Below are 24,500 nucleotides of genomic sequence, written 5' to 3'. Positions count from 1 at the left end.
TTTCTTTATGCTAAAGCATTCCTGTTATGTCTTAGAAACTAATGTTTGCTATAAAGGCAGAAAAGAGAGAGTTACATTGCACTCTGAAGTATATGAAAGAGTTCTAATTGCCGCTAATTTGTCTTGTTTGAATTATAAAGGAATACTAATTTTTGTCTGATGCATAAACATTTGGCACTGAATTAATCATCGTTCTGTTTTTGAAGCAAGTAGCCTCGGGGCTGATACTACTTCTAACACATGCAGCCAGTACAATGAGCTTCACCGTTGCGCATGTGATGGAGAAAAAGAAGCACAGTGATATAAAAGTAGGACAAGACAGCTATTATTCATGGCTTTATTAGGGCAGATATTTCTTTGCCTATATTCATACATATAATAAACATACTTGAGCTGGCTGGTCTACTAGTTTGTGTAAAGACTGTCTATGCTGTGATTAAGGAGAAAAATACCCTTCGCTAAGCATAGCAACGCAGAGGGCAGCTGGAATCGCTGGGCTGGAAGAAAGCTCCTTGCTTTCTCCTCTGCAGGTAGGCAAGGTGCCAGTTCCTCAGAGAGCAATCCCTCTCAGAGCCGTGCTGCTGCACCAGGCCTGTTGTGTGTCGGAATGAGGGTTGCAGGCCAAACGTGACTCAGAGCTCAGAATAGCAGTGGATGCAGCACAGGGCGAAACACATCATGGGGTGGCACAGCAAAGCAAAGTGCTTCAGTTGAGCAAAGGGGGAAACTAAACGCAGCTCTCACTAAGGCTGGGCTGATGCTGTAGCTGAAAAAAGGTGGGCATTTTGAAATAGTCCCAGCAATCTAAAGCTCATGTGCTGCTGCTGGTTAGAGACCATGCTTCCACTTCCACTCATAGGGTTACTTTCAACAAGCATTGCCATGAGGAGTGAACAGCAGGCTGCAAGTGGGTAAAAAAAGGCCTGCTTCTGCTCTGTTCGGAACAACAGGGGAGTGTTCTGGGTCACGCCTGCAACAGGGAAGGCAAGATGGAGGTCTGACTCAGAGGGCTTGGCTTGTGATGGGTGAGGACGAGAGCTAAGGGCTGAGGCATGACAGCTCCCAGCCAGAGGCAGAGAGGAGGGAAAGCGTGCTTAGGAGAGCAGAGCCTAAGGGAAACAGCCAGCAGGAAACAGAGAACAAAAGAGACCGGCACAGCCAAGTCAGAGCAGGGAAAATAAAAGCCTGACATTTATTGGAGTTTATCAGAGAGGGCCCATCAGCGTGCTCACTGACCTCTGAAATACAATCAGCACAGACAGGCAGTGCTCACACTCGCCTTCTGCATGTAATCTTTCCTAACACCTTTTCTGTTTTCATGAGTCACGGACACCACCAGAGGGAATGTGGAAAGGGTGGGAGGGTCACCCCAACGACCTAGTTTTCTTGCTGCAGTGGTGGTGCAGTTGTGAAACAGTGGGTCACAGCTAGCCCTGGTTCAGCACAAGGCAAGCCTGAGGCCTGTCACAAGCACTCTACTTCTGGCACCTCACGGACAACTTCTTCTTACACGGGCAGTTTCCTTTGCACGCACATTCTGAACTGAACCCAAAACTCGATGAGTGAGACGAAACAAAAGCGGCCACCCCGATATGCGGACCACCACACGCCTCACACAGACCGGCTCCCTCCAGCAGCTCCCACCATGTGGAAACGATGTGAGGGGGTCGGTTCTCCCCCTCGCCCCCCTCCCCATCCCAAGCGTAGCGTTGAGCATCCGGGTCCTCGTCCCTCAGAGGCACGTGTGGCTCCGGGGGGACGAAAGAGCAGGCAAGAGCCGCCCTGCTTCTCAGCACGCTGATGGCTCGGAGGAGCCCTGCCGCATTTGTTGTCTGCTCTTTATATCTCCCAGAAGCGAGTGCCTCCGACTAACGAGGTCGCCGCGAAGCCTTCCAACCCACGCTCCAGATCCGTCTCCCCCGCGGCTCCGAGCGCTTGGTACGCGCTGGCCGAGCGCGCCTGCGCGGTGCGGGTAGGGCGGCACCTGTGTGACTCAGGCGCTGCCATTTTGAGCGTTCGCTGCTGCCGAGCGGCTGCTTTCGCCCTTCTCTCCCGTGCCGACAGCCAGGCGCGCACCGCGGCGCTTCCGCTCGCTCCTGCCGTCGCCTCCAAGGACGTCCCAGGGCCGCCTGGGCGAAGAGAGCCCTCGTCTTCCTTCGGGCTGTCCCCGTCCTTCACCGCCGTTCCGGCGCCTCTATGCCCGCCGCCCTCCTTGGGAGCCACTAGCGCGTCGACCCGCCGCCGTCTCTTCCTCCTTCCGTTGCCGCCGCCGTCGTCTCTTCCTCCTTCTCCTCTTCCTCTCTCCGCCACCATTTCCCCACTCCCCGGCACCGGGGCGCTGAGCTAGACTATGGGGACCAGGCTGGGGCTGAGCAGCGGCAGAGCGGGCGGCCCGGTCACCGTGTCCACTGCGGCGGGGATGGGGGGGCTCGGCGGCTTGGTGGCTTTATCTTGACATGGCTCCTCTCCGTGCTGCTAGCAGCGCCGCCTCCTCTGCCCCTCCTGCGCCCGCCGGCTGCGGGTAGCGAGCGAGCCACGGCCCTGGTCTCTTGTCCGAGTCTCTCAGCCTCTTGCTTCAGTCGGGGGGAAATTTGGGGAGAAGTTCCTTTTTTTTTTTTTCTTTTTTCTTTTTTTTTTTCTTTGTAAGGCGAGGAGAGGGGATTCTTTTTCCCCTTGTCTTTAAGCTGGTCCGACAAATTTGCTAACCTCCAACCTTTAAATCCCTGCTGATCTAATCGAACGCCTTCGGGGGGCAAAATGTCTGGAGAGGGAAGGAAAATAACCTGATAATTGGGGATTTGTTTTTCGGGGGTGGGGGGTGGGGATTTGAGAGGTTTAAAATCGCAACCTTGGCTTGTGATTAGAATAAAAAAAAAACCTCGCCAAAAAATTTGCTACCGAAATCTGCTTGGCAAGAAAAGCGGAAGCAAAACTCTCCATGTTTTCCAAGTCGTGACCATGAAGTGAGAGGGGGAAGTGCCGCGCTAGTTGGGTGTGCCAGGCCCCGGGCACAGGCCGCCTACTACAGCCTCTGCCACCTTGCATAGGGAGGCCCAAGGAAAAGCAGGGAGCATTGGTCATGCACAGCCTCGGCTAACCGAGTGCGCTGCGGGCACAGCAGCAGCAGAGAGAGTAGGATCCCCCAGGGGTCAGCAGCCCAGGGAGCCTGTGGGGCATTGGGGGATGTAGGGCTCTCCTGCTGGGAAGGAGTCAGGATTTGGGGTGTCTGTTTGGGTGTTAGTCTCTAGGTGAGATAATACTGTCTCTTAACCCCTGCCCGCTCCTCATCGGTGGCTGTCATGTGCTCTCTTCCCTTTGGCAGCAGAAGCCTCAGGGCAGTGACGTGCCCGATGATGAGCAGGATGAAGTTAGAAATGACTCTGCTGTTTTTTCTCTTTGCTTCCCTGCAAACCAGCACTGTGTTGTCCGTAGTTGATTTTGTTCTTGTTGGCAGAGAAATGTCATACTTCCCAGGATGTGCACTCCTCCTTTGCACCCTTTCCTCTGCCACCCACCAAGTGTAATCGTTGTGAAGGGTAAAAAAGCAACACAGCAATAGTGGGAATCTGAGAATAATAATCAGTAGAGTCATGAATCTGGCTGGGGTGAAATGCAGTTTGTAATACCAGCTTCATTTTTTTTTTTTGTAAGCAGAGCAAAAATAACCCCCCCATGGATTGGGCTTGTGCCAGTTGCTTTTTATTGTACACATAAATTGTGATAAGATTTGTTTTTGTTTTTTTTTTTTTTTCATTCTCACCCACTTATTCCTGCAGCCAAACTGTTCAATTTTTTTTTGTTGTTGTTGTTAAAAATTTTTAGGTTTTTTTTTTGTTTTTTTTTTTTTCTTGGTTTATGGTCAAACCTCTTGTCCAGCCATGGCTGGGCTACTGCTTATTTTGTTTCTTGACCCTTCCAATACGACATTCCCATAAAATACTGCCTGAGGTGCGGTTTTGGGTTGCACTCGTGTTTTTTATCTATTCAGTCGTATTAGCAGGAATAAAATGACTTGTTTCTGTTGTACTTGAGTCTTACGAAAAAAGTGCCCATAGTTTAGCGACAGTTTCCAAAGGCTTTAGTACCACCTATATAACAAAATGGGGGACCCAAACTCCCGGAAGAAACAAGCTCTGAACAGACTTCGTGCTCAGCTTAGAAAGAAAAAAGAATCTTTAGCTGACCAGTTTGACTTCAAGATGTACATTGCCTTTGTGTTCAAGGACAAGGTAACTTGGTTCTTGTTTCTCTGCTTCTGTGTTGCAGTGCAAGATAACTATGCTGGGCCAAGACTTTTATCAGTAGTTTGTTCCCTTGGGTGTTTTAAGTTTTTATCGCTCATTGATATTTGCCCAGTTCTTATTTATTGTCAGTTTGGTTTTCGTTTTCATGTGCTTGTAGTTCTGTAATGCAGGGGGTGCTAATGCATTATTAAATAAGGTGGCAGCTTCTGTATCACAGAAGTACAAGTTCTGTTGTACTCTGTTCAGTTTAATTACGATCTGAGTTATATAATTGTTTGCTGTGCAATGGTTCTGTTAAGAAATGAGATCTGGCTGGTGTAATTGACGAAGCTACTGCACTTATCTGGTTAAAGCAGAAGGGAGAACTTGGCAGCTGAAGGGAGTGGCTGTTAAAGGCAGTGTTGCAACGAGGATGTTGGTGTATGTGAAGCTGCCTCCCCCTTTTTGAAAGTTGGGGGAAGAGAGGAAGTCTGTTCACTCGGCTGTCTTGTGGAAGGCTATTGGAGGCTGTAAATGTGGGCCAAAATGGGAAACCCATTGGCTTTCTAATGTCAGCTTACAGCCAGAATTGCAAGATTTTTCCATCCATGGAAGGAGAGGAAAAGTAGATGCTTAGAGTAAGCAAATAAGCTCAACAAATTGAGTGAATATGGAAACAAATGGCAACTAAATAGATGAAGGAAGTGCATGTACATGAGCACTAAAACTGTTTATTCTAACTAAATGTATAGTTTTATACGTTTGGTAGAAGTTACTCCTCTCTAATGAAGAGGACTCTGTTCTCTGGACTGCATTTAAAAAATTCCATAAAATTATTGTGTCCAGATTGTTGTTCATCAATTCTTGTTCAAACCCTGCCTTATATAATGTGACATAGTTTCTGGGTATTGTATCTACTGCAGTGAGACTGCTGAGTGAACTTGCTTGTATTTAAAGGACAGTTCATTCTTTTCTCCTTCTGTGGCAGTTCTAATAGTAAGAGATAACACTATTTCTAAAGAAATGTAAGTTTAATGACAGCTAGGTTTTTTTTTCTTTTTAGTTGATGGCATTTTAAAGGCCTATCTCCCCACTGTTAACAAACATTGAGGTGAAGGACTTCACCAGGTTTACTTGACTGGCAAGTAAAAGCTTGCAGAGGACTCTTGGTCAGCCTGAAGTCATGGGTTCTGCCTGATGAAAGCTCAGTTCTAAGTGTTTAGATAGATCCTTAATATTGGATCCAAAAGATGTCTGCGTTTTCTGATTCTGCTGTGATTTGTGTCCAGGTCCTATCTGGGGTGATGCTTTATACATGAATGCTAATGGAATATTATGGAGCCTGAAATAAATTAACTACAAGTGCCTAGAAATGATTGTAACCTTAATGCAATGTGTTTTTTCTTTTGCAGAAGAAAAAGTCAGCGCTTTTTGAAGTGTCTGAAGTGATACCAGTCATGACCAATAATTATGAAGAAAATATCCTGAGAGGTGTGCGGGATTCCAGCTATTCCTTGGAAAGTTCCTTAGAGCTTCTGCAGAAGGATGTAGTACAGCTTCATGCACCCCGCTACCAGTCTATGCGCAGGGTAGGGCTATTCTTTATGCTGAGTTTCACTTTGAGTTTTGATTTCTCGTATTACTACTTGTGAGTCTTGATGCTAATCCTGCTTCCCTGCTTTCTCATCTGCTGCTGCCTGAGAGTTTTGAAGGCTCACTTTTGTAGGGTCTTGTTTGAAGGGTAACTTAGAATCACAGAATTGCTCAGGTTGGAAAAGACCTTCAAGATCATCAAGTCCAACTGCATCCCAACCATGCTACCCTAACTCTAACAGCCCACCTATAAATCATGTCCCTGAGCACCACATCCAGATGGTTTTTAAACACATCCAGGGATGGTAACTCAACCACCTCCATGAGGAGCCTATTCCAGTGCTTAACTATGTATTGAAACAACTATATATGTATAACTAAATGTTTTTGTAAGGTAAATATTGGAAAGCAATTTTTCCTAGGAATGATGAGTTTTCCTGAAGCTGGAATTTATATTAACTGGATGCTTAGAACTCAGTGGAGGGTGAGGAAGATTATAGTTCTTTTGAGTAATACAAGTGGGGGGGAAACCCACGAACATGATAATAAGTATCACCTTTTAACTATATGCCTTTATAGGTAAGTAGCTTATCTGTGTCTTCTACTAATGGAGAGACTCTAAAGTACAGAACTCTACCACTTGCAGGATGTGATCGGCTGTACCCAGGAGATGGACTTCATTCTTTGGCCTCGTAATGACATTGAGAAGATAGTCTGTCTCCTGTTTTCTCGGTGGAAGGGATCTGATGAACCTTTTAGGCCTGTTCAGGTATTGCTTTTAATTTAAGTAATGTATCTGGGAATGGGGAAGAAGGGACTAGGCAGGAGGTAGATGGGAAGGCTTTAATACTATCTTTGCTTAACCACAATAAGGAGTTCTGCTTCATCGATTGGGGACGTAGCATGAAGAAAATTGTCCGAAGAACCTTTTCAAATGGCATATAAAGACAGATATATAGTCTTAGTTTTTCTACAAACGAGTTCAATGTGGTTCTTCTCAGTACAATCAAATCTTTATTTATGTATGACGTTGAAGTTTTGTGAGTGTCCCCAAGTTGCTGTATTTTGTAAATGGAAGCAGATCTGAAATAGATGGGATTATTTCATTGTAGGTTTATTTTTTGGTCATAGATAAGAAAAGAAATGGCAGTGGGTTGTGAAGTCCCGGATTGAATGAAATTAATTGATTATACTTGAGATTTTTAACTGGGTAAATATTTTATTCCCCTTCCTCACACAATGCAGGCCAAGTTTGAGTTTCATCACGGTGACTACGAAAAACAGTTTCTGCATGTTCTGAGCCGAAAGGACAAGACTGGAATTGTTGTCAACAACCCTACCCAGTCAGTGTTTCTCTTCATTGACAGACAGCACTTGCAGGTGAACTTACTCTGTCCCTTTTTTTCCTTGCTGCCCACAGCGTAAGCGTTTTAGGAACGTCTTACTCATAAAATGCTTTATCTTCTCAGGAATTTTAGTGACTGCTATTGCAAAATATCCATCTGGAAAAACTGATTGTGCACTTGTGCTTGCATTTCGGCACTTAGAGGAAAACAGGCTATAAATAGTACTTGCGCATGCACGAGCTATTTACAGGGCAGAGATTTGGCTGCATGATTCTGTAATTCTTAATACAAAAACATGAAGGATGTAATAGACTTAAAAGTGTTTTGGAGACACGAAAGCATTGGCTGAGTTTGTGTGATATTAAGAAATAGAGGGGAAAAAGGAACAAAATAATGAAGATTTTTAGGTATTCAAAGTTCTTGTTTAGATTGTGTGAAAGACGGTGGCTTTTAAATGCCTGTCGTCTGCCACAAGCATGCTGTTAATTGCATTGAGTCTTCTGGAGGTCTGCCTATTAGTCTTGAGTTGACTTGCACATTTAACCACTTTTCTTTGGGTTTTCTTTGCCTCTAGACTCCAAAAAACAAAGCTACGATCTTCAAGTTATGCAGCATCTGCCTGTACCTGCCACAGGAGCAGCTCACTCACTGGACGGTTGGTACCATAGAGGATCACCTCCGTCCTTACATGCCAGAGTAAGGTACTGGCCAGCAAAATGGGGAAGATCACAGAATGCAGCAGTGAATTTTCACTTTCTTCACCACCTTATTCTTTCAGGATTTAGAAGAAAACGGACTCATGTTCAGAACACTATACATTGTGAAACTTGATCATCCTGGATTTTTTTTTTTGTTGTTGTTGTTTGGTCATTTGTATCTCAGAACTTTAAAATGTTTTTGGTTGTTTTCTGCATGGACCTTGTGAAAGAGAGGATGCTCTGCATACTTCTGCACTGCATCAGCATCTTACTAAAATGTGAAATGAAGGGACTGTACACTGAAACAAATGTATCTGAAGGCACAAGGTGATCATTTGTGGTGGTGTTCCCATTTGTGCTGGTCATGTCCCCTAACATCTGTGTTAACCATCAGTATTTGGAGGGTGAGAAGTGAATGTAAAGGGTTTAAAAGCCTTACAGCTTAGCTGTTAATGATTGTATCAAAGAGCACTATCAGATTCATGTTAATGAACAGAAAAGTGGCTATTACAATAGGAGGTAAATGTGGGAAAGATTTTTCTCTTTTAAAGCGAAAATGAAAAGCATCTCATTTAATGTGTAGGCATTTCTTGCCTTTCTTTTTTTTTCTTTTGCTGGGCCATGTATTCGTTTACTGGCACTTTCATTTTGGATCTCTTTCCCCAAGTTGCTGTATAACTGTATGAAAGTATTCTCTTGAGTTGGATGCATCTATACAGATGAGGCAGACCTGGAGTCTGAAGTCGCTAAAGCAGCTAAAAATAAAGTAAAATAATAGCTGCAGAAACAATGTTGGTAGAGGATTATTTTTTCTTGAGAGTTGAGACTTGTGAACTTTGCTGGTGAACTGTGCAGGAAAATACTGGTTTCTAAAACATTTCTTACGGGAAACCTGTTGAGGTTTTATTCTTTTGAAATAGACGTTATGAAACAATGTAAGATAGTGTTTGGAGTGTCAAAAGTTGGTTCTGACAGAACATTATAAGATTGTGCAATGATAAAAGGAAGACTACTGTATAGTTTTGATGACAAAGAAGGTTTTGCTTAAGGGTTGAGTACTTTACTGGAGTAAAACTGTATAAGCCTGCTCCATTTGGATAAAGCTAGTGCTTACCTGTTTAAAACTTGTATTTAGCTTTCGTTTGGAATCGGGGAAAAAAAAACAAATTGGAACTTAAATAAATTAGGTGAAAGACAACTGTGTTTATTCATGGCAATCTTACGTATTGAGCTTTATGGCTGTTTGAGTTTTACCTTTTGGCAGTGTCACCTGTTGCAAACACTAACAAATACCAACTGTAAAAATGATGTTATGATTGACATAACGTAGTGGTAAAGGTGTTCTTTTCTATGCAGGGAAAACATTTACTGTGGAAAAGCAGCTGTTGGAAATGATGGAATCACTGGCATACTAGTGTATGCTACATGGATATTTTTAGTTCTTTGGTCATGATATTCGACAGGTTAAACTAGAACAGCGCAGAAAAACACAGCCTGGAAGCTGCATTAATTCATTAATTCACACCTTATGAAGAATTCATATTTAAATTCCTATTGTATGAAATGCCAACCAACGTATCCGCAGATAGTGCTTAGCTTCCCAACTAGTTAGACCATCTTAATGCTTGTAAGAGTGTAGTTACCTTGGTTAGTGAAGCAAATAGCTTAAATGTTCCTAATGCAATAAGTCACTAAAACAACTTGGGGGGGAAAAAACACAACAAACACACCAAGCCTTTAGTGTTGGTCTAGGTGGACGCGTATGGTTCTTGTTGTGCCAGCACTGACGTGCTCCTTAATTTATAGTCTTCTTTAATACACAGAGAAATCAGTGTAGTTGCTTTGATTGTTTTGTATGGGCTGCAGAAGATGCACTGGTTATTTGTTTACTCTTTGTGATGATGATCCCAGAGTTAAATGCAGCTATACTTTCATGGGAGAAGAATGTGGATGTGTAATAGTGATTCTGGTAAGTGATCTGTTCCACACAGCTAACAAATATATTTTTTGCTGTGATGTCAGATGGAGTTGATGCACTTTTCCTTTTGTAAGAAGTCAAGATAAAGGGAAGCAACAGACTCAAGGGCATGACAATCTCAGCGTATGTGAGTTCACATCATTGGCCATCTTTGGAAGGCATCTTTCTCTGCTGGCAGAATGACTTCAGAGGGAAAAGATCAAGCTTGATGTTGCTGTGTGCTCTTAGTGGATCTTCTAGTTTAATGTCAGCATTGTTCTGTTAGCTTCTGTAGCAAAAGAAAAGCCCTTTGGGAATCTACTTTGGGTTCTACTTAAAAAAGAACGTAAATATCAGTATTGAGCCTGTATGTGGTTATGTAGCTTAACTTTGTTTTTAACGCGTCTCCAGCTGCACAAGTGTCAGCAGAAATACAGGAAGATGGATGTAACTGGTTGTACGAGCATTGCCCTAAGGTAAGTATTAAGAAGTTTGTAGTTTGCTATTTGTCATGTCTCGGAACGAAAATAGCCTAACAAACTAGTTCTTAAGCTTAAAGTAGCTGTATTTATTGCTGTGTCAGGTAATAGCAACACATTGGGGTTACGCAGCTCTTTAAGTTTTAAGTTACGAAGTTTGAGAAGTGTTTCCAAGCTTGTAATACCCCAAATCCCACTCCGTAGACTAAAACATTACTGGTCCTTAGCCCATTTGTTGCACCTGTGGTGCACTGGCTTGGAATGATGCGTTGAATTCTATCCAAAGTATTGGAGATCTGTAGTAATTGGCTGCACTTAATGGTGTTCAAGTGTGTGATAATTTGCTGAGATACACTCAATATTCAGAATATTATACATATCAAAGTGTATACCATGTTCTTGGTAGCATGTTAACACTATTGTGTCACATTTTAAGTGATTTTAATACTGGTGGCATGAATCATAGAATTATTTGAGTTGGAAGGGCCTGTTAAATGTCACCTGGTCCAACTTCCCTGCAATGAACAGGGACACCTACAGCTACATCAGGGTGTTCAGAGCCCTATCCAGCCTGGGTGTCTCCAGGGATGGGGCATCTACCACCTCCCTGGGCAACCAGTGCTTCACTGCTCTTATTGTAAAACAACAACAAAACTAAGTAATGAAAGACAGAGCTATAACTGAATTGTGCAAAAATGAGGAAGTCGATCTGCTAAAGTTCTGAGCCATCTAGAATACTAAGAAAGGTACAGTTCATCTACACCTTGGGGTTCTGCTTTGTGACTTTGTTTTTCTTCCCTGCAGCGTATCTGAGGCTGTGACCGTCCCTCACAGGTGATGCACAGGGATAGATAAATCCTTCAGTTAACCTGCAGAGCAAGTGAGACGCGAGTGTAAACTTTTGCATGACTGACTGAAATGCTTTTTATGCTGAAGATATCCATGACCTAGTTTTTCTGCTTGAAGAGTATTTACATATGGGAAGGGCTTGTAATTTGAGCACAATTACTGTATGCTACAGCCACGCTGAGCCTACAGCATCTGCTCTACAAGCTGCTTTTCTGGGCTTCTGAAAAACTATCTGAGCAGCTCCTGTTTATTCTAAGCAGAAGAATGTTAAAGATGCAGCTTCCTACTGCAGCTGCACAGCCCAAGTAGTAGCATTAAAGTAGGGATTTTTTCAGGATAGCCAGTGCATTCCTTTTGATAAGAGCTTCCGGGTAACTTGCTCTCGTTAAATGAGAACTGCACATAGTGTAGTGTCCTGCAGTTGTGGCTACTTGGGACCATGGGATTTAGTAATGGCAGTCATTCAGTGAATGCACTATAGGATCACAAAGGCTGTAACTGTCAGCACTGTTGTCTCTGAACTCTTAAGGAGTGAAACAGGAATCAGAGTCCCTCTTTCTCTGTACCCGTGGAGAGCGAGGTAACAGAAGTTTGCAGGTTTCTGTTTGTACTCATCAGATGGTTTCTGCAGACAGAACGAAGTTGTGAAATGCCTAATGGTAAAATGCAATCAGAAGTTCATACACATCTCCTGGCGTTGGCTCAGAGCCAGTCAGTGCAGCAGAACAGAATTTAGCTGCTGTTAGAACAGTTACTTAACAACCTAATTCTAATTCTGTCCCCTTCCCCCGTTCCCTTTAAGTGGCTTGCCGGTTTGAGAGTTGTAAACCAACTAACTCATAATTAAATTGGCAGAGAATCCTGGGTGAAGTTGCTCAGCCCCTTGCGGCAGGTGGCTTCAAATGAAAAGCACAGAGACTTGGGAGTCAGTCTGAAGATCAACATGAAATACTTAGCTGGCCAATATATTGCATACAGTGGGAAGCTGCAGTTGCTTTCAGAGATAAAGGTGAACTGTTCCATGATGTGTCGTATACCACTATTTACAAGTTTGATCTAGTGTAAGATCTTTAGACATGCAGGAATATTGTGTAGGTGTTTGAGGGGGGGTGGAAAAGCCAAAACACCATACCACAGTATGGGATGGATGGTCTCATCTGTAATGAATGGCAGTTACAAAGTGTCAGTTACTGGATATGTGATTTCTTATACAAATATGATGAGACCATCTTGTGATGCTTGTCACTTTATTTGCTTGTAAGGGCATTATGCCTAAATCTGCAGTGATAGAACCAGGTCAACCCCACAGGAGATCTGCTTGTTCTGATGCCAGCTGGAACCATGTGCTATTCATCCTTATTATGCTAATTATTTCCCATTCTTTCCTTTCAGACCTAGCTGGGGTAAGAGGCAGATTTTCTAACAGGCAGGTTAGCAGCAAAGAACGCTTCAGAATTGAAGTTTGACAACTTATTCCCAAAACTAAGCTATCTCAATGGTAACAATTCCTTCAAAGGCCTTCAGCTCTGTTATTTTGTGTAATAAACGATCAGTGCAGCTGCTGATGGAGGGCTAACAGACAAGGATGTTTTAATATAATGACTTTAATGAACTGCTTCTAAAACAACTGGTCAGCTTGTTAGTGATGTCCTTCTTATTAATTAGGCAGCACTGAAATACTGTGTCCCTTACGACAGACTGCTCTGTTATAAAGGAGAAAATAATTGTTATTTCAGGAAGGTTTCCCTTTCAGCCTGCAACTGTCCTTGCCTGGCTTGAATAGGAACACAAGGATACTGTTTACTTGTTGAGGTTTGCTATTCCTAATTTGCCTGGACACTTTTCAATTGCAGTTATGTAGATATGATGAATATTATGTGATAGAATGAGACCATTTAACTAGGGTAGGTTCCTGAGGCATCCAGCTTTGATGGAGGGAAGGTGTTAAATTGCACTGGGACAGTTATTACACAGCTGCAGAGTTGCCCAGACACGCAGCTAACTGAAGTGTGTTCTGAATCTTTCAGCATTTGAATTCAGTTCCTCTGTCATTCTCACCTCCTGTCTCTTGCTTTTGGTGATAGTCAAAATAGATGGAAACTGGTCACCGTGAACGGGTGATTCCACTAAATTCACTGAATCTAAATTTTGAGAACGCACAGAAGTCCTAAATGCAATAAATGCACGCTAAGTCACAAAGCTGAAATCACTGAAGACTCAGCTTGTGTGACAAAAAGAACTTTGCATGCACTTCACCAGTGTGCACTAACTTCTTAAATCTTCCACTGGAGCAAAACTAAGGGCATGGTTTATATAAACTTGCACTGTGCACGTAGCATTGCTGTTCTTTTTTTTTTTTACAGTGTGATAGCCTGGCAGAGGATCACCTGTCATCTCTTAAAGGGAAACAGTTAAACCTGTCAGCAGCAGTGCAAGAGGAGACAAGTCTAAGCTGATGAAATAGCAGCTGAACTCCACCACATTCAGCATGTCAGACAGCCTTCAACTGTGAGCCTGACGCAGGGCTTTTAGCAATCCCTTTCACATGCTTCTGAGTCTCACGTTGGGTTTTTTTTTTTTGCTTGTTTTTTAAATAAATATAGACAGAATTTTAGTAAAGATGTGGAAAGCTCTCATCCTAGTTGTACAGTCACAAAGAGGATGAATGAGAGAATGAAGTTGTTAGGTGAACTAGTGTATGCCTGTTCTACTACGCGTGTTCTCAGCCATTTTGACTTGAAACGAAGAAAAACCTTCAAAAAGGTAGTTTCAGAAAGCTTTATTGAAAAGATTTGAATGTGTTATACAGCACCAGTGAATTACACTTTGTATTAGCTTGCTTCACACATTCCGTAACATGAAACCAGTTGCTTATAGGAACCCTTCACCACCCTCCTACAGAACAGTCAGTAAGCCAGTGCTGTAGACTGTGAATGTGACAGTCATAAGCCTGAAGGGCAGGTTGCTTACTCATATGGCTACATCACAGCCAAAACAAAAAAGACTTTTTAGCACTGTCATGCTAGTAAACCACACTGCTGTTCTAAAGGCTTTTTTCTTTGTTACCTTGACCCTCAGAGTCCAAACAGATGCATTTTCATGCTATTGTGTTGTTTTTCATCCCCAAATAGGCATTCATTTTAGGCCTGTAGTTATAAATTTGTTCATTTATCATGGAACTGAGACCAATTTCTGTTATACAATCGAAAGTGTGCAGATTGTCATTGCATAAGTGAGAAAACTGGTCTAGATGGGATCTTCAACCCAATGTTATTTTTGAAATTCCTTGCATTACTGTCCTAAGTACTTTGTATGTCTGCCTTGCGCAATTAACTTTCCTGTTGCCTTATTTGTTAGATCCACGCTGGCAAATGCAATGTTTCTTCCTTGCTTCAAAACCTGAGCTGTGATCAGCACTTCTTCTCCAACTTTAGCAGCTGAGGTATATCTTAAATGAAGAACAAAATGAACAAGTAAGGGTCTGTACAGAGCACGAATCCAAGCCTACTTTCTTCATTTTAGATTAGCACAAGAGGAATTAAGCAAAACTAAGTAATAGTCACATCTCCTTATAACTGCCTGCTTGAAAATCCCTGCTGCCTGAAGTCCTTGAACTCCTACAGAGTACTGCAGAGGTAGTTTGATACAGCAACTCTCTGAAGAGATGGGAGGATAGAAAGAAACCCATTGCTTGGTGCTCATGAAGTGTCTTTTTGGACCAGGAAGAATTAGGTACCAAAAATCTCAGTTACAAGCTCAACTCCAAGTCCTATTCCAGCCACTGCAGGCTCCTTGTGTCCTTTCTAAACCAGTCTGGCTGGTTTCTGAAGAACATCTCTGCAAATAACATATCCAGGAGGTCATTTCTGTGTAGAACCTAATCACAGGTTAACTGCTTTACATAGCCTGGTCAGAGAAAAGCCATGGGAATTTGGGAGGCTTTCAAATATTTCCTGGTTTAACTCAAATTCAATTCATTACATGACTTTCTGTTTTATTTATATGTGTGGGCATGCCTCTGAAAACACACCATCCAGGAATTAAGAAGAAATTTTACCACAAAAAGCTGGAAAAGAATCAGGAGGAATGTGATCCAGCTCTGACCTGAGGTAAGGGAACAATACTTGCGTGTTTGCACAGGAGACTGTATAAGTGCTGGATACATATCTTCATCCAGCAGATCATTTTTATGCACAACATTATGCCAATCATGTCTCATGCTGATGTTGCACAAGCCCCATTAGTTTGCAGGGGGGCAGGGTTCCATTATCAATTGTTTGTTGAAAACAGTACTCCACTGCAACACGTAAAGTTTTGTTTGACCCACATATTTCCTCAACTTTATGCTACTTGATTATTTTGGATCACAGTGTCAGTGGAAAGCTCCAGTCCCACATTACCAGTGGGAAATCAGAAGGCACTGGGGTAAAGGAATGCATCTGGTAAATTGCCAACTGGCAATATCCTCAGATTATGCTTCCCTCCACCCACAACTCAGTTTATTAAAAGCAAGACTTCAGTCACCTTCTCAAAGCAGGTAGTACAACACATAAGGGAAGTGTAACAGAGTCAATACCTTGTCAGGGAAGAGAAGTTAGTAAGTTCTGCTAGGCATGATGGAAGATACCTACGTGATGTTCATGTCCACACTGACCCCAGGCAATGCTCTTTCTGTGTACAGCAATGCAACTGTTGATACCACATCCACAAGCGTGGCTGTCAAGCCTCCGTGTAACGTGCCACCTCTGTTGGTATGTTCTTCCTCCACTTTCAATTCGCACACAACTTTTCCTGGATTTGCAGAAAGAAGTTTCACCTATATAACCAAAAATGGAATAAAGAGCTTACTGACAGAGTAGCAACTCCAGGTGCTGCCCTGAATCAAGTTGAAAGGATTATTTTGGATTCATGAGACAGATGGAAAGACATAAAACATAGTAATTGAACCGTCACATCAGATGTTTCCATAAACTTTGGGCTAATCCCATTGGCCTACTTGAACTGAAACTGGCATTCCTGGGCACAATCATCCAACACTGAATTATAACGTACTACAGCACCATAATTTGTGTATATGCTTCTATAGGTGTTATATAGAAAACATCTATTTCTCTTAATTTCAATGTTTCCATACCATTTCAACTGGACTGACTTATTTTCTTTATTCTTAAGACTGAAATGTCTCCAGTTTCACTACTGCTTAGTTATAATGTGATATAAGAGCAAGGTAGGCGGTAACTGATTACTCAGTCCAACTTCAAACAGAAAAAAAAGATGGAGTTAAGCAAAGGGGAAACCACTGAAGCAATGTCCTAGTGTAAAAATAGCACCTTGGCCAATGAAGACCCCAAGCCTGTGAGGAACAGCTGTGCTGCAATACTCAGTTCGGACACAATCTGCAATAAGGGTCTCTTTCCATTGCCTGACACTGAGAGCAGATGATAGCTTCCACTACCTTTAGAGAGCGTTCTAGTCTATCAGCAAGTCAAGGATGGCATCTGGTCTCTGATCAGTCACTCGCTGCCTTCTCCCAGTACCAGACCCAGTACCAACCCCTAGGGAACACCAGTAGCTACAGGTCTCCAATCAGACTCTGTGCTGCTGATCACTACTCTCTGATCTCTGTCAGTCATAGAACCATAGAATGGCATGGGTTGGAAGGGACCACAAGGATCATCAAGTTCCAGATCCCTGCCCCAGGCAGGATTGCCAGCCACTACATCAAGTACTAGATCAGATTGCCCAGGGCCCCATCCAACTTGGCCCTAAATGCCTCCAGGGATGAGGCATCCACAACCTCTCTGGGCAACCTGGCCACTCTCTCATTAAAAATAAATAAATATGGACTTCTTACACCTCTATGAGCTTCTTAAAGTTTTATGCTTTCTATACATAAGACCAAAATGACTTGGGGAAACACAACGATAGGAGCTGCTTTCATAGAGTAGTTTGAGTTGGAAGGGACTGTTAGAGGCCATCGAGTTCAACTCCCCTGCAGTGAACAGGGACACCTGCAGCTAGATCAAGTTATTCACAGCCCCGTCCAGTCTGACCTTGAGTGTCTTCAGGAACAAGGCAGGAACAAACTCTCTGGGCAACTTGCTCCAGCACCTCCACTCTTATTGTAAAAACCTCTCCCACACACACACAGACAATGTGACACCAGAAACAGAATCCTGGCTCTGCAAAACGTAACGAAGGCCCTGAAACTGGGAGCACACAGCAGCTACACTACCACACACTGCAATATGTGATACAGTAACATCATTTTAATCATGCTTTAACTGTACTACAGCATTACTACAGCATTACGTTATTGTTAATATGCCTTCTATAAGTCTGTGACTTCAGAACTGCAACAGGCCACCATGTTTCTCAACACCGGGCCTTGCCAGCAGCTCACAAACCCCTGCCAAGTTTGCTTCTTCAGCGTAACTTCAAGGTGAATCTGTTACGATGGGTACTCGTTTTTATCCTTAATCAGAGAGCAGCAATAACACTTCAACACACCACAGCCCTAAAAGTGACCTTGGCCACCGGCATTACGAAAGAAGCGTTAGGTACATTACTCCTATTTCCCACCGCCCTGGAAGAGCAGGGACCCGGCAGCCCGCCCTACCTTGCCGAGCACCCTGTCGAAGCCCTCGGACTGCACCATGTACTTCATGGCATCCCGCAAACCCTCCAGGGTGAAGCGCATGCTGCCCATCTCGGTCACGGCGCCCTATGACAACAGCACGGCCCGGAACGGTTCGCCCTCGCTTCCGCTCCGCCCGCAGTGCGATGGAGCTGGAGGCGCGGAGCGAGCCACGCTCCCCGCGGGCGGGGCATGGGGAGGAGGATGAGGATGAGGAACAGCGGCTCGCCAAGCGGAGGAAAGTCCTTTGCTCCGAGTTCGCCGCCGTCACCAGCAGCGACGAGGCGGTGGCGAACGGCTTCCTGGAGGGTAGCGGCTGGCACCTGGAGGTAGGGCCGGCGGAGGAGGGGGGGGCGGGCGAGGAGAGCGGCCGCCATTCCCCTGCACTCTGCCTCTGTTTCAGAGGGCGCTGGACGCCTACTTCGAGGCACCGATGAACGGACAGGCTGCAGCAGGAGGGGGCTCGGCGGGGCACGGCAGCTGGTGAGTGCCCTGGGAGGGGGGTAGATGGAAAGGCCCCTAAGAAAGGCCTCAAGTTGTGCCAGGGTAGGTTCAGGTTGGATATTAGGGAGAATTCCTTCTTCAAAGTGGCACAGGCTGCTCAGGGAGGTGGCGGGGTCACCACCCTTGGAGGTGTTCTATTGCCATATGGATGTGGCACTGAGAGACGTGGGCAGTGAGTGTGTGATTCTATGGCTCTATAGAACATATATATATATATTCATGTAATTGTATGAAAAAATTGCTACTGTCCAGCTGCTCCACAGCAAGTCAGATGATGACTGTCAAACTGGAGGCACCTTTTCCTTTTCTCCTTGCTGCCTTTGCGCTGTAGCTTCTGCCTCCAGCAGGGTGTACAGGCAGGGTGCTGTGGGCTTCCTGGTGAGGGAAGAGCAGAGCGGACTTGCTAATGTTTTGCTGCACCGTGTTTGGCTTCCCAGCACACTTTTAGCAAGCTGCTGCTCAGCTCTGTGGTTGCACATCTCATGGCTGGCTGGGACTTGTGTGGCAGTGGAATCCTGCACTGTTGAGCACAACATAAGAAAACAGAACTGTGTTCTCGGAGTCATAAAGCCTTGAGAGTTGGAAAAGACCTCTAAGATCATCAAGTCAGACTGTCAGCCCACTCCCACCATGCCCATTAACCGTGCTCTCAGTGCTACATCCACACAGTTCTTGAACACCTCAAGAGCTGGTGACACCACTGCATCCCTGGGCAGCCTATGCCACTGCCTCCTTACAGGCTGCGGTAGAGAGTGATAAGGTCTGCCCTGAGCCTCCTCTTCTTTAGACTGCACAATAGCAGGGAATAGATGCATTCAAATTCCGGAATAGATATTATCAAACTCCTGTATCCCAGCAGCCGAAACATCCTTAGGTATACTATTGAACATCATTTGTTTTACATTCTTACTTACTTACTTCTTACTTACTACTGTGTTTCTTCTGAATTAAAATAAGAGATCACCTCATGTTAACTTATTTGTTGGGAAAGTTTTAGATGGTTGTCTGTAAGTTGTGAGGGGTGTAAAACGTTGTACTTTAGAAGACGGGAGGCAACTGCAGTAAGAAAAATGTTATGCATGTTGACAAACAAATTATCTCTTTAGTATTGACCTCACAGAAGATGAAACTGCGAGTGATGCCAGCAGCAGCGGTGCAGGCTCCAAGCAACAAGATGATGACAGCAGCTTCTCGCTGATAACCTGGAACATCGATGGGCTGGACTTGGGAAATCTGCAAGAGCGAGCTAGAGGTGTCTGTTCTTACCTGGCACTGTAAGCATGGCTTTGTATTGTTATGTATCCAATTTAAAGCAAGCTTCTCATTTTAGATAATGCAAAAATCTTCACGTCCAAATTAGATGCAATAATACAGTTGTTGTACAAATCCTGATTGGAAGAGGTGTGAGCCTGTGCTGCCTTTCAGGGGTTCAAGACTTTGTAGGGACTAAAAATCTTTTGGTAACAAACGGTATTGCTTACATCAAGTTTTATGCCTATGTCAGGAGCATGCTTCACACTTCCATCCTGTACAGGAAAAGAGGGTGAAAATGCAAGAAGCTTGACTGCTACGTTCTGGTGGTGTGAGTGACTTCATTCGGGAGCAAAATGTTTGGAGGGTCACCAGTGTTCTTTGTTTCTTTAATTTGTTATTTGAAAAATGGATCCCTTGCCATTACTGTTATTTGTCGATAAAGGATGATAATGTGCAAGCTAATATGAAAGCAGCAGTATCTGTGATTGCCTTTTATAGTTGTACCATTTGAAGCTTCCTGTTAATACACTTACGATTAATTTAATAATTACATAAATTGGTGTTTCTTCATACTGCAGTTTATCAGTGTAAATTAAACTGGTTTAAACAAATGTTAATTGGTTCTTCTGAACCCAACAGTAGCCCTTAACTAAACTGGTATTTCTCAGAGCGCTTTCAGGACTCCTACCCCACTTGTGCTGTTACTGGTGGCGTAGCTCTAAGGAGGTTGGCATAGCTCTATGGAGGTTGGCATTGACGAATGGCAGATTAAATGAGGAGGATCTGTTGTAAAGGGATGAGGGGGAGGGTAGAATTTCCTAGAAATCTTATCTGTTGCACAATGTGCTCCAAAGCTGCTTTTCAGCTGTTTTAAGTTAAACTCCTTGCATATATAATTGAAAACTGTGCAAATGTTTTCAAGACAAAAGGAGGTCTTGCATTTTATTGCCATGTTGGTACTGTGCCCATAATAGTCATTGTTTTCTGCATTGTCTTCAGCATCAGTGCTATGTCTACGTGCTACTAAATATCATTAGAGAGGATCTTAAAATATCTAGGAAGATAAGGAAAAGGCTCACCTGAAATCTCTGACCCTGTTCTGTTTGACATGGGAGTGTAATACTGTTACCTTTCAGCAGATAACTTCACAACTTGTTTTGCTGATTTCAGGTACAGCCCAGATGTGGTGTTCTTACAGGAGGTTATCCCACCATACCTCTGTATGCTACAGAGGAGAGCAGGCGGTTACACCATTATTCCAGGTACGAAGTAAGCCTCAATTTCTTAAGACAGAAACTGGAAAGTAAAAATAAGTACAGTTTTGTTCTGTCTTCCTTGCCAAAAGCTCTGACCTCCTGTAGCAACTGAGAAGAGTAAGTTGAAGAAGGAAACACTTTAATTACTTCCTCCATTTTACTACCATATAGTTGGATGCAAATCCCCATGTTTTGAAAAACTGATAGCCAAATTATCCCCAAAAGCACCATAGATGAATAGTTGCTTAAACATCTGTATTAAAAACACTTTCGCACCACTGTTGAGAAACTGTTGAGTAATCATCTTGCAAATTAAACATTTTCTCCTAAATGATAATAAGGAGATCTGTGGAAGAGCTTTAACTTTGTCCTGTGGCAGGAAATATCTTTGACCTTTTATTTGCCTGTTCCTCTCTAGGTAACGTAGATGGCTATTTCACTGCCATGCTGTTGAAGAAACCGAGAGTGAAAGTCCTAAAACAAGAGATAATACGTTTTCCAACAACTTCCATGATGAGGAACCTTTTGGTTGTGCATGTGAGTCAGTCTGTCAGGACTACAGCTGTGTGTCTGTCTTCAGAACAATAGAATCATAGAAAGGTTGGGCTGGCCTTACTCGATGGCATTCTTAAACAGAGCATAAATGTTTCTTCAGACATACGAATCAGGTTGCATATGGTAGTAATAAAATCAAGTCTCTTATGTTACTGGCTGTACTTTGTTTTCACATCTGATAACCTCTGAAAATAAATTAGAAGCCTGCTATCCTCCTGTGAGGCACTTCTCCAATTTAAAACAAATATTAACCAGAGCTCTGTCATTTATTCATTTATTTTCCATTTAGTTCTTGTCTATGATCTTTATATCACAGTGTGGAAAATAGCATACCTGTTTTGTTTCGTGTGCAGGTGAACATATCTGGTAATGAGCTTTGCCTTATGACTTCTCATCTGGAGAGCACTAGGAATCACTCAAAGGAGCGTATGAAGCAACTGCAAATAGTGTTGAACAAAATGCAGGAGGTGTCCGAGTCCACCACTGTCATATTTGGGGGGGACACAAACCTCAGAGACAGCGAGGTAAACAGAAATAAGTAACCTGATTATTTTGAGAAGGTATTCTTGTAAACTCTTGTCAGACTTTTTTATTGTCTTCATGAGAAACAAACTGCACAGCTGAAACGTGTAACTTCTTCCTACTCATGCTTTCCATTTTTAAGAGTCAGAAGCTGTTGCTACATTCAGGCCTTGTTACAGCTGAGATGTTGTTATATGTTAAATCTAGGGATTTAATGCTAAAATAAATGAATGAAAGAAGGAGGTGTTCTGCAGAAATAGATCTTGGGAGCCTAAAATCCATCCCATGGATGTCATGGAGACATTCGAGATTAGAAGCCATTTTTGGCTGCTCACGTTAAATGTGAAATTTCTGCATTATTAGTAAAAATTCTTTTTTCCCTAATAGTGAAATTCCACTGCTATGAGCAGGAATGACCTTATTTCAGAAAACATGGCCTTGACCCCCATGCCTGAAGATTTTGTAGTCAAACTCTTTGTTTTGTAGCATGGAAGGCCATTGGCATCATGGCTTGTGTCAGGAATGGTGTGGTGAGCAGGACTAGGGAAGTCATCCTGCTCCTGTACTCAGCACTGGTGAGGCCCCGCCTTGAGTACTGTGTTCAGTTTTGGGCATCTCAGTACAGAAAGGACACTGAGGAGCTGGAGCAGGTCCAAAAAAGGGCAGCAATGCTTGTGAAGGGCTTGGAGAATGTGCCCTATGAGGAGATACTAAAGGAGCTGGGGCTGTTTAGTCTGGGGAAGAGGAGGCTGAGGGGAGACCTTATTGCTCTCTTCCAGTATCTGAAAGGTGCTTATAGTGAGAGCAGGGCAAGCCTCTTCTCACTGGTGACAGGACGAGGGGAAGCTGTGCTGGGGGAGGTTTAGGTTGGATATCAGGAAACACTTCTTTATAGAAAAGGTTGTTAAGTACTGGAATAGGCTCCCAGGGAGGTGGTTGGGTCACCGTCCTGGTTGTGTTTAAAAACCATTTGGACGCTGTGCTCAGGGACAATATTTAGGGGAGGGTTGTTAGAGTTAGGGTTGTATGGTTGGGTGGGGTTGGACTAGATATTGAAGGTCTTTTCCAACCCGAGTGATTCTAGGATTCTATGGTTTGGATTTAGAAAGTATGACAAAACTTGTTCACGCTGTAGAGCCTACTGAGAAATAACAATTGAGAAATTCCTCCACTAGCTTTGTTCTTCACAACTCATGTTTTGCAGGGGGAAAAAAAGTGATATTTTGACAGCTCGGTTCTATTTTCTCCCTTCAGGTAGCTAAACTAGGTGGCTTACCTAAAAACATCACGGATATCTGGGAGTTTCTGGGCAAACCCCAGCACTGCCGCTATACATGGGACACAAGCTCCAATACCAACCTGCGCATAGAGAGTAAATGCAAGTTGCGGTTTGATCGCCTTTATTTTCGGCCTGCAGCGGAAGGGGGACATATTATTCCACGAAATATGGACTTGATTGGATTAGAAAAACTGGACTGTGGCAGATTCCCAAGCGATCACTGGGGTCTTCTTTGTCACTTTGATGTGATATTATAATGAACAGGGCTTGAGTTGTTTGGTTTTAAGGGTTCTGTTCCTGTTTTTAAGGAAGTTTACACTCCCAGTTTAAGTAGGGCACGTTGACAGTTTAAGCCATAGCAAATTCTCTACTGGAACGTCTTCAGTTAATTCCAAGGTTCCTTTTTCCTCATTGTATGCATCTGCTGTTGAATCATGACTTTAAATATATATTTTTAACAAAACCAAATTTCAATTCTACAACAAGAGGTTGTCTGTAAATGTACCAGGTAATTTTAAACATATTTTGTCCTGTATTATAAGCTCATAATAAATGCCGCTTGTTTTTTAAATTACTCTTCTGACGGCTGCTTTGTTTTGTAACTGTTTTCACCATCCTTTACAGCGGTGTCTTTTGTGATGTGTTTTGTGTCAGTTTCTGAAGTTCATATTGGTAATACATACGGGCCCCCTCAGGCAGGATGGTAAACTGTGGAAAGAATGGCTAGGCTCTCACAAACTAAAAGTTCTTATCTAAGAATTAAGCCAATATTGAATAGGCTTAAGAATTACGTGCCTTTCATGTGATGTTAAAGGGCCATAGTGCGTATAGTAGATGGAAGCTGTACACTTGGGGTGGTAAGTAGCCTGCTTTATATTTATTAATATAAAGCTGCTTTATTGACGTTAATAAATATAAGGTAGCTTTATATTAATATAGAGCTAGAGAGGAGTTTCAGGCTTAAGATTTTATCATTCTGGTGAGCTGAATACAAAACAGCTCAGAGTTTAGCTGACTTTACAGAAGATAAACAGGCTTTCTTACTCAAGAGCTGTGTAATCAGCCTTGTGAAAGCTATCATTTTATAGCTGTGCAAAGTACTAAATGGTGCCATTAAAATGGAGTTCTTGCTTTGAAATTTCAAGCGTGAAGTTCAGTGCACAGGCACGGAGAGGTAGCACGGACAGCCCTTGTCAGTGGTACAAAGTGCACTGAATGTCTGTACTAATGGCAGTGTTCTTACAGGCGCTGACAAACTGATGTGTTTTTTTATCTTTGGTCTTAAGCCAAAAGCTTAAGAATGCCTTTTGTTTTTCTGTGATTTTGAGGCAGGTTAACCCCAGCTGGC

At 43.3% G+C, this 24,500-nt stretch overlaps 3 protein-coding genes across 3 annotated transcripts; 2 read left to right on the top strand and 1 right to left on the bottom strand.

Moving 5' to 3' along the window:
* Nucleotides 1-1,990: 1,990 nt before the first annotated feature.
* On the top strand, nucleotides 1,991-9,058 carry C2H6orf62 (chromosome 2 C6orf62 homolog). The gene is made up of 5 exons (XM_072329078.1): nucleotides 1,991-4,229; nucleotides 5,636-5,812; nucleotides 6,463-6,585; nucleotides 7,062-7,196; nucleotides 7,737-9,058. The coding sequence occupies exons 1-5, from the start codon at nucleotides 4,101-4,103 to the stop codon at nucleotides 7,860-7,862; spliced, it is 690 nt and encodes a 229-aa protein (XP_072185179.1). The 5' UTR covers nucleotides 1,991-4,100; the 3' UTR covers nucleotides 7,863-9,058.
* Nucleotides 9,059-13,909: 4,851 nt separating this feature from the next.
* ACOT13 (acyl-CoA thioesterase 13) lies at nucleotides 13,910-18,119 on the bottom strand. The gene is made up of 3 exons (XM_072330306.1): nucleotides 17,765-18,119; nucleotides 15,777-15,961; nucleotides 13,910-14,593 (listed from the first exon to the last, which is right to left on the bottom strand). Exons 1-3 carry the CDS (start codon nucleotides 17,852-17,854, stop codon nucleotides 14,437-14,439), a joined length of 432 nt encoding a protein of 143 aa, XP_072186407.1. The 5' UTR covers nucleotides 17,855-18,119; the 3' UTR covers nucleotides 13,910-14,436.
* On the top strand, nucleotides 17,872-23,727 carry TDP2 (tyrosyl-DNA phosphodiesterase 2). Its single transcript, XM_072330305.1, has 7 exons — nucleotides 17,872-18,111; nucleotides 18,186-18,265; nucleotides 19,393-19,560; nucleotides 20,711-20,802; nucleotides 21,215-21,333; nucleotides 21,705-21,875; nucleotides 23,128-23,727. Exons 1-7 carry the CDS (start codon nucleotides 17,872-17,874, stop codon nucleotides 23,407-23,409), a joined length of 1,152 nt encoding a protein of 383 aa, XP_072186406.1. The 3' UTR covers nucleotides 23,410-23,727.
* Nucleotides 23,728-24,500: the final 773 nt, after the last annotated feature.

This window comes from Excalfactoria chinensis, chromosome 2 (genome assembly GCF_039878825.1).
Source record: "Excalfactoria chinensis isolate bCotChi1 chromosome 2, bCotChi1.hap2, whole genome shotgun sequence".
In the NCBI taxonomy this organism is placed as follows: domain Eukaryota; kingdom Metazoa; phylum Chordata; class Aves; order Galliformes; family Phasianidae; genus Excalfactoria; species Excalfactoria chinensis.
Note: the sequence above shows the minus strand (reverse complement) of the source record. Positions and strands in the feature narration are given on the sequence as shown.